The 14537-nt window shown below is 48.7% G+C and overlaps 1 protein-coding gene across 1 annotated transcript in view; it reads left to right on the forward strand.

The window, feature by feature from the left end:
* insrb (insulin receptor b) overlaps positions 1–13832 on the forward strand; it is a 46170-nt gene extending 32338 nt beyond the window's left edge. The window contains exons 4-23 of the mRNA XM_057037681.1: positions 37–170; positions 2669–2808; positions 2953–3097; positions 3189–3403; positions 3494–3620; positions 3744–3994; positions 4578–4745; positions 4829–5027; positions 5788–5914; positions 6046–6196; positions 6303–6451; positions 6806–6962; positions 7056–7152; positions 7290–7357; positions 7428–7657; positions 7748–7858; positions 7949–8111; positions 8198–8327; positions 8399–8533; positions 8658–13832. Of these exons, the coding sequence (XP_056893661.1) occupies positions 37–170; positions 2669–2808; positions 2953–3097; positions 3189–3403; positions 3494–3620; positions 3744–3994; positions 4578–4745; positions 4829–5027; positions 5788–5914; positions 6046–6196; positions 6303–6451; positions 6806–6962; positions 7056–7152; positions 7290–7357; positions 7428–7657; positions 7748–7858; positions 7949–8111; positions 8198–8327; positions 8399–8533; positions 8658–9012 (3252 nt within the window). The 3' untranslated portion in view covers positions 9013–13832. The remainder of the gene's footprint in view (positions 1–36; positions 171–2668; positions 2809–2952; positions 3098–3188; positions 3404–3493; positions 3621–3743; positions 3995–4577; positions 4746–4828; positions 5028–5787; positions 5915–6045; positions 6197–6302; positions 6452–6805; positions 6963–7055; positions 7153–7289; positions 7358–7427; positions 7658–7747; positions 7859–7948; positions 8112–8197; positions 8328–8398; positions 8534–8657) is intronic.
* Positions 13833–14537: the final 705 nt, after the last annotated feature.

A 14537-nucleotide genomic window follows, 5' to 3' on the forward strand; every position in this document is an offset into this window, starting at 1 on the left:
GTGTATTACTCTGTATTAATGTGTCTTTTTGTCCAGGACCTCCACAACCAGTGTAAACGGATGAAAAATTTGAACCAGGACATTGAGCTAGGCTGCTTTGAATATGTCATCCATGATGGAGCCTGTATTCCAGAGTGTCCCTCTGGATACACGACCGTAAACTCTACCACGTAAGACACACACTCACACACACACACACACACACACACTCACACACACGTGACAGGAAGTGAACACTGCTAATTCATCACATTCTGTGCTCGCACAGACGGACACGGTTTGTCAGCCTTTTCACATGCGGATTAAATTTATAAATAAGAGTGGTTAGAGATGGCTGAGCTATTTTTATCTTCACAGGCTTCAGACAAATTCTCTAATTAACTGCTGATTATTTCAAAGGTGCACTGGAGAGTTATAATGCCTCTAGATCTTAATGCCTCCTTTATAGGCAGTTAGTTTCCTATTGATTATTCACTGGGCTCTTTACAGTCTGTCCAAGGCCTGTTTACTTTTATTCACTTTAGGTTATTTCCTATGAAATAGCAGCCTATTAATGTTTTTGCTCATTGAAAATACAAATTTGTTGAAAAATATCCCGTGGAGTAAAATTTTTAGAATGTCGATGTGATGGTGAGGTAAACACGCGCTCACTTCATGTGAGTTTACCTTCAAGGCGGACGTTTCAGCCTGACAGGAGTTTGTGTGTGTATTTGTGTGTGTGATTGACTTTCCCGTGTATGCTGCCAGCCTGCAGGGATTATGGGGCGCTTAGACAGAAAAGAACATTGCTTTAAGTCTCAGTCACACACCCGGAGGCATTAGGTAGAGCGGCATCATCGGTGTTTGCTTGGATATAAATGTTTAGATGTGATATAAAAGACTTTTTTCCAGTGGGATTCTGTTGCGGTTCCAACATCGGGGACTTTGTGAGTCACTTCTGCTGCTCTGGTTTTGTCATGGGCAACCTATCATGAATGTTGGCCGAGGTTGAACCTAAACCCAGACAGGCAGACAGATGTGAGAGTGAGACAGACGGAACCTAATGAGGATCGCCAAAGCCTGGCGATGTTTAATATGTGTAAAACGACACATTGGCTTCTTCGTTTGTCACAATTCCTCAGGTAAACAGTTGTGTGTAAGCCAGTCCATTCAAAACATGTCACGTGTTCATCATTCCAGGGCTCTCCACTCTAGGAGAACACTGCCAAATCACTCGATCTGGTTCCGACAGCCTCGCCACAGCCGCTGTTCTGGATGGTTCTAGCAGACCTTGAAGCTGGAGTCACAGAGTTCAGCTGGACAGATAAACACTGTCCCTGTTTAAGAGCTGCTGTTCGACCCTGCCTGTCTGCCTGCCTGTCTGTGTCTTTCAGTACCACCGTCCAAAACACTTTTCTCTTATTCTGTAACTGGAGCAGTACTTTGGATTTTCCATACCAGAGAGGCTTCTTTCCAGGGATCATCACAGTGTTTCCATTTCCTCTGAAATCACAGCGAAAAGAAGGATTTGGAGCCTTGGATTAATATATATACGACCTGTGGCAGGTCATCATTTGTCTCTATGTTGTTTTGGTTCCTAGAGAGCATCAATCCAATAATAATTAACAGTTTCATAAACAAGGTTTTGTAAGGGTGTGTTTGGAAGGCAGACGTGTTTGGTCTTTGCAGTGAACAACAGCATCCTTTGTTAACTGTTCCCCAGGCACCAGAGCTGATTCAAAACAGCACGAGTCATCTCAGCTGTGTGATGCAGACTCCGGTTTGGAGTCGGCTCTGATTCTCAGACGCATTTCTGCGAGAAAAAAGAAGCGTTGCGACCTAGAACTCCAAAGTAAGAGTAGCGAGTTCAGACCTTGAGGTAGCTGGCATCGTGTGAAGCGTTTCATTTGTTTTTAATTCCAGGGTGGGTGGACTTAAAGAGCTGGATTATGTCACAGAGGAAGGACGGCCCTCGTTAGTGATGTCTTTGTGTGTAAAGAGGCCCATCTTTTATGAATGAATTTCCTGAAAGGCCAAACCATCGCGGCCTCAGTGTGCGTGCGTGCGTGCGTGCATGATTACGTGCCTGAGTGCAGGCGAGAGGAGGAGAATTGGGAGGCTGTTGACAAATGCAACTCATGTTTGGGCCAGTTGTGTTTAAGCGAGCATAAGAAGCATTTAATCAATTGAAAATTCCACACGCAGCCGTTTTCCCTTCGAGCACATCGTCTGTTTCCCTCACCCTTCTTCAGCTGCTGCTACCGCCTGTTTAAAATCGGAAGAGATTATTTCACAGTTTTTTTCCCAGTGAAGTTGAGCAGAATAGATCGAACATTGTCAAAAACGCCACGTCTTCCGGCCCACGCCTCGCCATTATGTCAGCGCGCATTCCTTCCTCATGCCATACGGTCCTGCCTGATTCCATCTCTGATATCCGCACCCAGAAATATTCCTGGTGGGTTTTTTTGTTCCCCTCTCAAACACGAAAATGAAATGATTGTTCTGGAATTTGACCGTGACATTTCCTACACCAACAGTGGGTCACTAAACGCTTCATCAGGGTGTGGAACATATCGGCACATCCTGCTGTAATGATGCTGCTAATTCTCTCCTCTGTATCACTAGTTATCACCGCTAATCACACTTCGAGGCAACCATCTTCCCCTGATCTGTCCCTCTCTCTGTGCAGGTTGACCTGTTCTCCGTGTGCAGGCCTGTGTCCTAAACTCTGCTTGGGCAACAACACGATTGATTCCGTAACTTCAGCTCAGGCTTTGAGAGGCTGCACTGTCATCCAGGGCAACTTGATCATCAAGATCCGAGGCGGGAGTGAGTGTTACCGTACTTCACCTCCTGCGGTGGACTTTTGATTCTCCGCTGCTTGAGTTTCCCAGATTGGTGTCTGTCTCCTATTATCAGGGCTTTTCTGCCATGCAGTCTGTAATCGTGATTAAATGTGTATTTTTCTTGCAGATAACATTGCAGCTGAGTTGGAGGCCAGCTTGGGCCAGATTGAGGAGATCACAGGTTACCTGACTGTTCGCAGAGCGTACGCCCTCGTCTCCCTGTCCTTCCTACGCAAACTGAGGGTCATTAAGGGGGAACATCTGGAAGCAGAGTAAGGTTTCTTTTATTCCTCCCTGCAGGTCGATGCATTTATATCACTAATGATGTAGGCAGTATTTTAATTGCTCTCTTGTCTCTGATAGCACCTACTCGTTCTACGCATTGGACAACCAGAACCTGCGCGAGCTGTGGGACTGGACCAAGCACAACCTCACCATCCAACGCGGCCGCACGTTCTTCCACTACAACTCCAAACTCTGCATGTCGGAAATCAAGAAAATGGTAGCGATAACGGGCGCCGATAGTCGCAACCAAAAGAACGACATTGCCGGACGCACCAACGGGGACCAAGCATCCTGTGAGCTAAGCAGAATGAGCTTTGTTTTGCATCTTCTGGTCCAAGCACGCGTCCACCGTGTTCACCGTGACCCTCTGCTGTGTGTCGTAGGTGAGACCAAGCTGCTGAAGTTCACAACGATCAAGACAACCTTCAATATGATCATGTTGAAGTGGGAGACCTTCTGGCCCTCGGACTTCAGGGATCTGCTGGGCTTCATGGTTCTCTACAAAGAGGCGTAAGTGCTCACGCCAAAGCACAAAGGGAAATTTTTACCCTTTAGCATCACTCGTATTATTTAAATCTCGAGACGTAGCTCTGTCAGCTGATATTAACATTTGTGCTCTTCTCTCTGTTCCAGTCCATACAGGAACGTCACAGAGTTTGACGGACAGGACGCGTGCGGCTCGAACAGCTGGACCATCGCTGATGTCGATCCTCCGTCTCGCCCCACGGACAGCAAGAAGGCGGAAAACCCAAAGCACCTGATTAGACCACTGAAGCCTTGGACCCAGTACGCCATCATGGTCAAAACCCAGCTGTCTGCGTCTGACGAGCACCAGGTGCACGGAGCCAAGAGCGAGATCATCTACGTCTTGACCAACGCATCCAGTAAGTCCTGCTGCTTCAAAACAGTTTGTTTTTTTACCACTTCAAAATATTATTGACAGAGATCATTTCATTCTACTAGAGGGAATACGCAGGAGGCACCATGTGTCTGCTGGTCGAGTAATTGAACATCCAGATCCTCCAGTAGTGGTTCTTTATTTCATCTAGTTTTTGTACTGATGAGATATAGAAATGCAGCTCTTATGGCTTCATACCCACATCAACATGTAGTTCCTGGTTTGGGTTGTTAAAGCATCAGTGGAAGTTAAAGTGAGTGGTTGAAAAAGGGAAAACCATTGATAGCCAACAGGAGTGCATCCTGGCTGGTTCCCTTAATGCCTCTATGTGCCCTTAAGGAGACTCCGTAGATTCCACGTTCTTCATTCTCTCTAGCCTGAGGCTGCTGAACATAGACAGAATTTACTAACATGTTCTATTTAATGCTGTCAGTTCTTGTTTTTCTTGTTTTTCTTCTCCACATCCCAATGTACAGTTGCGGTAGCCTGTCTTCAGCCACTCTTTCTTCATTGAAGTCGATTTTTAAAATGCCGATTTGCTTCTCATTATCTCCTTTTATCCATCTTAGATCCCTCTGCGCCTCTGGACCCCATCTCCTCCTCCAACTCCTCCTCTCAGATCATCTTGAAGTGGAAACCTCCCACCAGCCCCAACGGCAACATCACCCACTACCAGGTCATCTGTCGGAAACAGCCTGAGGACGGCGACCTGTACAAGTTTGACTACTGCCTCCAAGGTTCTGATCTATGCCGCCTCAATCACATTTGCCCTCGTTGCCAACAAATCAGCCGCCCTAATAGACGCATTTCTCTCTTGAAGGAATGAAATTACCGTCTCGCACACCGACGCACCTGGACAGCGAAGAAGAACAGAAGTGGAACCACACGGACGAGCCTACCTCTGGGGGCAGGTGCTGTGCCTGCCCCAAGACTGACAACCAGCTGAAGAAGGAGCAGGAGGAGATAGAATACCGCAAGACCTTTGAGAATTATCTCCACAATAAAGTCTTTGAGATCAGGTATAGAAGCTATTTTCATTTTTGTGTGTGTAAAGATGAACGTCCTTGTTCTTGTTGCACTGATTTTGGCGGGGGGAGTGGGGATTGTTTGGGCCCTCTGTACCCCCAGTGGCCCCCCCGACACACTTACGAACACCCACAGACTCCTTGTGCTTCCCCAGAGCAGTGATTGCTGTACCCATTACCATTCATGCCCATCTGGGGTGCAGTCATGCGGACTGTCATTTCCACAAACATTCCAGCTCTCACACACCTCGGCATCAGTTTGGGCCCGTTTATGGGGCTAGGCCAGCATTGGCTTCAAGCACTAAAGGACAACAGTCACGCGGAAGAGAGGCAGGAAAAATTGTTTTCCTCCTCCCTCTGTGGTGGGGAAAAGCATTGCTTTGACTTTTTTAAGAAGATGTAATAATAGAGACTGTGGTAGATTTATCTGGTTATTGGTTTAGAAAGGCAATTCAGCCTCGCCTCACACAGAACTGAACTCCATTGTCGCCTGTGTTTGGGGTGTATTTGTCTAACTTTACACGTTGGTAAAGAGGAGCGCTCGACTGCCATCTAGTGGTCAGACTTGGAACTGCAGGGTGCTTTTGCTGGATCTGGTTCCTTCTGCAATTGTGCACATTATACCTCGGCCTGCAGCCTTCCTCCGCCTTCTACCCACCAGATGACCAATCATTTACTCAAATCTTATTCTGGTTTTTGCCACATTTGACTATGAACTTTTTTACTGACCACACCTGCTACCCTGCTCTTTCAGACCATCTCGACGGCGAAGGTCTGTGGGAGTTGCCAATGCCACGCAGTCCTCGTTTTTCCTCCCCACTGTCCCTAATGTGCTGTTAAGGTCCACCACTGCCACTCCAAATCAAGATGAAGATGAAAAGGTAAGAAATATTGATCATCTTATGTGTCATCCTCTTGTGTAATTCAAGTTTAGTCACCTTTAGCTTTTTTTTTTCTCTTCTGGATGCATTTGAATGTATTTCGGGGTACTGAGCTCTGATTTTGTGCACAGGTGGAGTTGAAGGTGGACAAGGAGTCGACTGTCATCTCCAACCTGCATCATTTCACCAGTTACAAGATAGAGATCATGGCCTGCAACCATCCCACCGATCTGAAACGCTGCAGCATAGCTACTTACGTCAGCGCTCGAACCATGCCAGAGGGTACGGACAGTGACACGGCCGATGCCTCCCAGCCTGACGCGTACAACATTCTGGGTGGTCCACATTTGTGTGACAAGGATGGCATGTGTATTGATTGTGTGCACAGAGAAAGCAGACGACATTCCAGATCAGGTGACGCACGAGATCGTGGCAGCTGAGCCCCCCTATGTGTTGATCAAATGGAAGGAACCTCAGTCCCCTAATGGCCTCATCATCCTCTATGAAGTGTTTTACGGGAAGGTTGGAGACGCAGAGGTTAGTGTTGACTAACTACTGGAGGCATAAAGCCCCTTTCCCAACACTGCAGCCACTGTTTGTGTGTAGGTGTGTGCACGTGTGTGTGCACGTGTGTGTGTGCCTGCAGTATGTGCATTTGTCTTGTTATCGTTATTTATTTACTGTGTATGAATTCATTCCTCATCACTATTCATTGCTACACTACCTGACCTAGGGAACTCCGTTACCATAGTTACAGAGGCAGGAAGTGCACCATTCCCAGTGCACCGCAATACAAACAGTCCCTTGTTACCGTGGGGGGATTTAGAACGAATAGATTTGTCGCTATTATCTCTTATTTGTCATGTTGACGCTTCTGTTGTGTTTATGCAGGTTCACACAGCGTGTGTGTCACGGCCAGCCTACCAGAAAACAGGCGGAACAAAACTGTCCCTCGTGCAACCTGGAAACTACAGCCTGAGGGTCCGCGCTACCTCCCTGGCAGGAAACGGCTCCTTCACAAACATCACCTACTTCTTCATGCCCAGCCGTAAGGCCCGGGTTCTTGCCCGTCTCGGTCTTTCCAGCAGATCAGGTGTTGCTGCTCAGCTACACTGATACTCGACGTGTGCGTGTGTTACAGCCGATCCTGGTCTCGTCTGGATCGTCATGGGTCCGGTCATCTGCTTCATCCTGCTGCTGTGTTTGGGAATCGGAGTCTTTGTGATTTTCAAGAAGAAGTAAGAGCTTTATCTCTCGTTCGGCCCAAACTGGAGAACGTCTAGAAGGAACATTTTTGTCGGATTCATTTATAAAACAGAAATGTTCTCGGTTCCATAAAGACTGACTCTTTACTCTTCCTGTGGTGCTGCTGCAGGCAGACCGAAGGCCCAACCGGACCTCTCATCGCCTCCTCCAACCCTGAGTACCTCAGTGCCAACGACGGTAAGACGACCGTCAGCACACACGCAGCAGACGGCTGGAATCGGAGCTCACGTTTCTTTACCTGCTGCAGTTTATGTTCCCGATGAGTGGGAGGTTCCCCGGGAAAAGATCACGTTGCTCAGAGAGCTCGGGCAAGGCTCCTTCGGCATGGTGTACGAGGGCATCGCCAAGGACATCGTCAAGGGAGACCCAGAGACACGGGTGGCCGTCAAGACGGTCAATGAGTCGGCGAGCCTGCGAGAGAGAATCGAGTTCTTGAACGAAGCGTCTGTGATGAAGGCGTTCAGCTGCCACCACGTGGTACGGCCCAGAACAGACTCTCATAGCTAACGGAGCCCCCCCCCCCCCCCCGCCCTCCTCCTGAACCTTTTTCTCTGGTGTTCTGTGCAGGTACGTTTGTTAGGTGTGGTGTCCAAAGGTCAGCCGACCCTGGTGGTGATGGAGCTGATGACCCACGGTGACCTGAAAAGCTACCTGCGTGGCCTCCGGCCAGACTCTGAGGTGTGTGATGGTAACAGTGGGCGGCATTTCCATCTCCCACACACACAACGGTGACCTCTGACCTCCTCCTACTGGCGCGTGCTTTTGCAGAACAACCCCACGGGCCGTCCGCCGCCGACGCTGAAGGAGATGATCCAGATGGCCGCGGAGATCGCCGACGGCATGGCGTACCTCAACGCTAAGAAGTTCGTGCACCGAGACCTGGCGGCCAGGAACTGCATGGTGGCCGAAGACTTCACCGTCAAGATCGGAGGTGCCGGACCTTGTTTGTTTGTCCCCTGGTTATTTGGACCTCCGTGTGTTCTGGCGCGGCTGAATTCGAGCCTCACTGTGTTGCAGACTTCGGTATGACCCGAGACATTTACGAGACCGACTACTACCGCAAGGGAGGGAAGGGCCTGCTTCCCGTCAGGTGGATGGCTCCGGAGTCTCTGAAGGACGGGGTCTTCACCGCCCACTCCGACTGCTGGTGAGCGTTCGCGTGTTCGGGCCGGTTCTTTTCTGTGCCCGCCGCTCTAAACGCGCGCCGTGTGTCCTCAGGTCGTTTGGCGTCGTGCTGTGGGAGATTAGCACGTTAGCGGAGCAGCCGTACCAGGGTTTGTCCAACGAACAGGTCCTAAAGTTCGTGATGGACGGGGGATCTCTGGACAGACCTGACAACTGCCCCGAGAGGATGTGAGTAGATTCGGCCGGTCCGAGGTCGCCTGGGAACCTTTTTATTGAACCGTTTATTAGATTTCTGGTGCAGAAATATCCATCCTGAAAGCTAATCGTGATATGATTGTGATTTCTTTTCCAGGCACAGCCTGATGCAGATGTGCTGGCAGTACAACCCCAAGATGCGGCCGGTGTTTCACGAGATCATCGAGATGCTGCGGGAGGACCTGCACCCGTCCTTCCACGAGGTGTCCTTCTTCTACAGCGAGGAGAACAAGGTCCCGGAGACGGAGGAGTTCGACCTGGACCTGGACAACATGGAGAGCATCCCCCTGGACCCCTCGTCCTACTCGCAGAGAGAGGAGAGCTTAGGCAGGGACAGCGGGCCCTCGGTGGCCCTCAGGGGGAACTACGAGGAGCACGTCCCCTACACACACATGAACGGTGGCAAGAAAAACGGACGAATCTTATCATTGCCCAGATCCAGCCCTTCCTAACATTTGTTTTCTAAAAGGACCCCCCCCCCCCCCATTCCCGTGCTTCTTAGTCCACAGTCCGTATTTTTTCTGTATCCTTCTCATTATTTTCTTAGAGAAACCTTTAAAAAAAGACAAAAAAAAGGAAAAAAAAAAAAAAAACCTCGACAGATCTCAGGACATTTTCTTTCTCACAGCTGCCAAAAAAAAAAAGAAAAAAGAAAAAAAAAGGCAAGCGGCGGATACAGACTGGGCGTAACCGTCTGAACTTCCTCCACACACATCGGACCTGCTCTCACCTGACTGGCGTGTCTCATTAACGCCACGTTTCCTGGACTCCTAACGAGGGAGACGGAGAAACACAACAGAGAAACCTGTGAACGCATCAAACCTTAGACGACTAAGAAGGCTGCTTATGCTCCCTCCTCTTCTCCTCAACAGTCTGCATTTCTCCACGCTCTCTTTTTTATTTGAGGTTTTTTAAGGTAAATCTTGTTACACAGATGGTGGCCTTCCTGTATGTGGCCTATAAACAAACAGAAGTGTCTGTCAGCGCCTAAACCCGTTCCCTTTTGAACAACGACAGCTCAACCAGTTCCCAGCGGTGGGACGACCTGAAGAGACTGGGTCTTAGAACAAACGTCTATTCCTACAGAAACGCTTCTGTTTTGGGTTTTTTTCCTGCAGAATTCCAAACCACACACAGATTCAGAGGGTGTTTGGTGAGAGGTTTTAATTTATTAGCTTTTAATGTCGTTTCACTCTTCTCCTCAATGTCCTCACCACATGCCTGAAGGATATTTAAACAATTGGAGTTCCTCAAACTGACCAATAGCTGCTGCTTTGATATATTTTAGTGGGAATAGAAATATATACATATAATATATATATTGTATATATGGAATATTGGTGCGTCTGTACCAATGTTTTATATATATGACATATTGATGTTCCTGTACATAGTTGACATTTGTAATATTTTCCTCTCGAGCTTTTCTGGTATTTTATTTGCCAGGTTTTTTCCCCCTCTGTCTGGTTTTTATTTTCTTACTTTTATAACCCCAGAAATCACACTAATCTACCATCAGTGCTCTCTGTGTCCCTGCTTCTGTCTGGATGGCAAAGGAGAACACCCCCCCCCCCCCACCCCCAGACTGCAGCGGTTGTTTCAGTTACCCACCAGGAGGGGGCGACATTACACAGGATGGCAAACGAATAGGTTTGTGAAGGGGGGGTGAGATCTTTGCAGGTAGACGTGGCCTGGCGTCCTCAGATGCGTCTGATAGCACCTCGTGCTTGATCAGAGGGCGGCACCGGCACCGGGTCTCGGAGGTCCGCCACCCCGAAGCCACTTAAGCTCCCCCGCCGCTCAAACACGCACTGTAGGGAATTTCCACATTTTGCGGATGTTTGGAATATATGGAAAATTCCAACCGTGTCCCTGAGCAGGGGGTGGGGGTGGGGGTGGGGGGGGTGTCAGCCATCGGTAATCCTCTCAGCCCCCGCTACACCGTGCAGCAGCTCTTTTACTCAGGTCCCACATTCCAGCATTTAGTCAGGCCGGCTGGTTCCCTCGCCGGCTTTTGAAAGATCAGACGTGGAAACTCTCCGATGACTCTCGGCCGTTCCTGCAGAGGTCGCCCTCCCCTCGGAGGGCAGCGGCCCCCCCTCGGAGGGCAGCGGCCCCCCCACGGGCCTGATCCTCCACCGCTGCGTGGGTGCAGTTGTCGGTGTAGCATCGCCAAAATCCTGGACCGCTTCCCGTCAGCAGGGAGAACACGGAATCAGAGCGGAAGATGGCCGAGATGCTGCTTCCATCTCCTCTCAGTGCCTTCTGAAACACACACACACACTCACACACACTCACACACACACACAGCTCTGTTTCAGGACTCCCTGTTTCTAGCGCATCTGTGGTTCCAACCTTTCCAGATGAAACACTAACACACTTCAGAGTTGGTTTGGAAGCGGGACGCATCTCACAGGCGTATGCAATTTTAATGAAAACGGTGCCCGTACGTGCACACGCCCGGGTATTTATCCAGCGGGTGGCCGTGGGGTGAACACAGTTTTTAGTGGCGTGTTTTTACGGCGTTTTTAGCACCGCTGGTGTCGTCGTTGGCGGCTCGGTTGGTTGGTTAGTTAGCTGGTTAGTTAGCTGGTTAGTCGTCTTTGTGTTTTGGCCGGTCTACCTCAGTGCTCATGGAGGAAGGAGTCCAAAGACTCTCCAATCGTCTCCTGAAGCGGCTCCGTGCCCCCCCCCCATTTACAGTAACATCTTGTTCTCTGACGTTCTCCACTGCTGACTGAAGCCGTCTGGCTCCTGCTTGAGTTTCACAGCCCCTCTGTCCTCAGAGAGCTCTTTCCTGGGAGCGCCCCTCATCATATTTCGGTCCTATCTCGTCTTAACGAGCTCGGTTCCAGTCCTGTGAGTTCTGTTTCTCTTTGTGGGTTTTCTCTGGGACCTCAGAACTTAATTGGCTTCACGGGGAGTGTTTGATTTTGCTTCTGAACGCGCCAAACACGACAGTAAAGCTCCGCTCCAGACGCGTTTTTCCCTCCTCTCCTTTGTGATCTGAACAGTTCCCCTCCAGATAGCGTCATTGTGTCCGATGTTTTTTGTATATATATATTTTCTACTGTGAATATCAACAGATAACCTTTATTTTCTATCAACACCGTGGATTTGGGTCCGTTTGGGCGAATCAGGACATGTGCGTGTGGGCTGGTTTGGAGCTCCTGGGGAGGAGGACAATCCCGTGTGCCATATTAACAGACATGAACTCTAGATTGTAACTTTTGTCTCAGGGAGGCGGCCCGATGCGTTGTGGTTGGAGGATGAAGAGGATGAAGAGCTACCTATGTACCTTTTAACGGCAAAGGCGAGATAAGGACTACCCTCCACCCTTTCTTAAAAAAACTAATCATAGAATAAAAGCCCCAAGTCTCAAATCTGTGCCCCCTCTAAAGATACCCGGGGCCCCCCTACCCCACCTCTTCTATGTGTGACTTGGCCTGGACTGCCCTCTACCGGTCGGATGGGAGTACTGGCAGGTCAGGGGTGGCAAAGCAAACCCACTCGAACCCACAGTGCCTTGCTGGAACTAAGCCCTCCTGACCGCCCCCCCGGAGCAGACCCACCCCTGACTGATGTGTCCCCACCTTCACTGAAGAGGAGCCCCCCCCCCAAAAAAAACCAAGGAGTTATGTTCGTATGAATTCAGTCTTTTTAGTTTGCAGAAATACTGTAATGATAATTTAATTTCCAAATTATAACGCTGATTTTCTTTTCTTTTTTTTTTTCTTTTTTTTTTAACCAAAGGAAAATGTCGAACTTGCGTCTCTCCTCTGCTAAGCTCTGCCTTGCACCGTGCACGGGGAATGAATTGTATCAGCTCGGTTGTTACGCGCTAATCTTTTTGTTGTTGTTGTTGTTTTGTTCTATTTGTCACTGTTTTGACAGCGACGCCCCAAAGCACATGCAAAAAAAACAAAAACAAACCCCAACACAACACAGAAGATGGTAGGATGTGAAATCAACGGGTTAAATAAGATCGCAACTGTAAATGGCAGAAAAATAGAAGGCGCTGGACTGGATGGAAGCAAAGCTCCTTTGGTCTCTGGAGAGCAGGATCAAAGGGGGCGGGGCAGAGGGCGCGTCACATCAAAGCGGTGAGAACAAAGCCTGGTCTGGGTTCTTTTGTTGGAAAGGAAAAGCGTTACATTTTAGCCACGCTGGTTCCTTTAGTCGTAGCCAAAGTCTGAGGGCGGCTGCTTTTCCTCGCTGTAAACTTTTCCCACTTGTGCGTTCAACTCCAGTCTGAGGGCTTTAATCCCAACTGTCGTGGCCTAAAACCAGTAACCCCCCCCCCCCCCCCCCCCCCCCCCCCCGGCCCCTGTGCGCGCTCCCAGTTCGATGCATGCTCAGAATGCTGTCTGTCATGAGTCTCAGATCACAGCAGCCTTCTCTCATATCGCAACCCCCCCCCTCCCGACTCGTGGTGGTGTTCTGATGGCAGATGTGTGTTTTTAGTTCACAAATGTGTTTGTTTTTTTGGTTGTTTTTTTTTCATGTGAATAACTGGAAAAGACCACTGCACATCTATTTTTTTCTTCCTGAAAGAGGAAACGACTGATAAAATGGTAAATAAGCTAAAAGCTGGTGGCTGGGCAGCCAGTGGTCTTTAAACTGTAGGGTTGGGGAGGGGGGGCTTCAGCTGTACCAGGATGTGCTGACCTCTGCAGGGTGGGGGGGGGGGGAGGTGGCGACCCTGAGGATGTCACCTGTCTCGCCAGTGGTCTGCTCCAGTTTACTCACCCGCTCCGTCTGCACCGCTGCCCCGTCCGTCCCCTCGCGTGTCTCTCTTCACAGCAGCTTTCTTCACCTATCGCTCCTCCTCTTCCTCTTCCTTCTCCGTGCGCGGTCCCCAGGACGCCGTGCGCGGTCCCCAGGACGCCGTGCGCGGTCCCCAGGATACCTCTGATCGATGTAAATCCGATGAAAACGCTGATTCCAGCGGTGTGTATGTACAGTCCAAACCCAACGGAGAGCGCTACATCCCTCACACTGGATCCGGATGTGCCATTATCTTTATGTACCGCGTATATCAACACACACACACACACACACATGAATACATGCATATTGTACAGGATCAAAAATGTGCCATGACTCAATGAACGCTTGACAATTTATTTTTTCTATGTTTTCAAAGGAGAGCCAAGTAGTGACGTACAGAAAATGTTGCAATGATATGAAAATAAAAAAAATCTTGCTGTGTGTAAATTATTCAACAATTAACTGTTTATATTAAAATTATGAATAAAATTATTGGAAAAGATTCACCTTCTCGCGCTCCTTCACTGTTCGCCACGAGGCTCCTTGAAAGGATCTTTGATTTCTCGTTGAAATCACGATAATGTAGCGATGGATTGTCTCCATGTCTGAGATATTTTCTTTAAAAAAACATTAAAACAAAACTAAGAGAACTTTTTAAAACTTTTCCCCCCAAAATAACTCCCCCTGCATTACTGATGAGTAATTGTAGGTGGTTAGAGCGCCACCTGTGGGCGCAATACCAACAAAACCGTTCTGTTCCAGGCCGAATCACCCTGATCCGCGTAGGTTTTCAGTAAAAAGTTCGGGTCAAAAGTTCCGTGGAGAACAACATGAAAATGACGCTTTGATGGTTCTTAATAGGCTTTCACTGAAGATTCGTCTGAAGGCTGTAAGGTTTGTCTTCATTTCATCATGTCACCACATTTTTAGACTATTGTTGCCTGACATCAGACAGAATCTATGAAATTATTAAAGTAAGCGGCTCCATAAATCAACGTTTCCAAACACTCGACTGTATATCAGTAAATGATGTCTTAATGTTTCTTATTCCCGCTCTTCTCTCTCCAGGATCAATTAAAAACGAATGTAATCATGATTCGGTGTTAATTACACGTCAATCGTGCAGTTATTAAACGTGAATTTCAGCGTGTCGGTAGTTTAATTCCCTGCTTTTATCCTCAGAATCTTTCCATCTCATGAGGTCATG

Source organism: Takifugu flavidus, chromosome 7 (assembly GCF_003711565.1).
Source record: "Takifugu flavidus isolate HTHZ2018 chromosome 7, ASM371156v2, whole genome shotgun sequence".
NCBI lineage: Eukaryota > Metazoa > Chordata > Actinopteri > Tetraodontiformes > Tetraodontidae > Takifugu > Takifugu flavidus.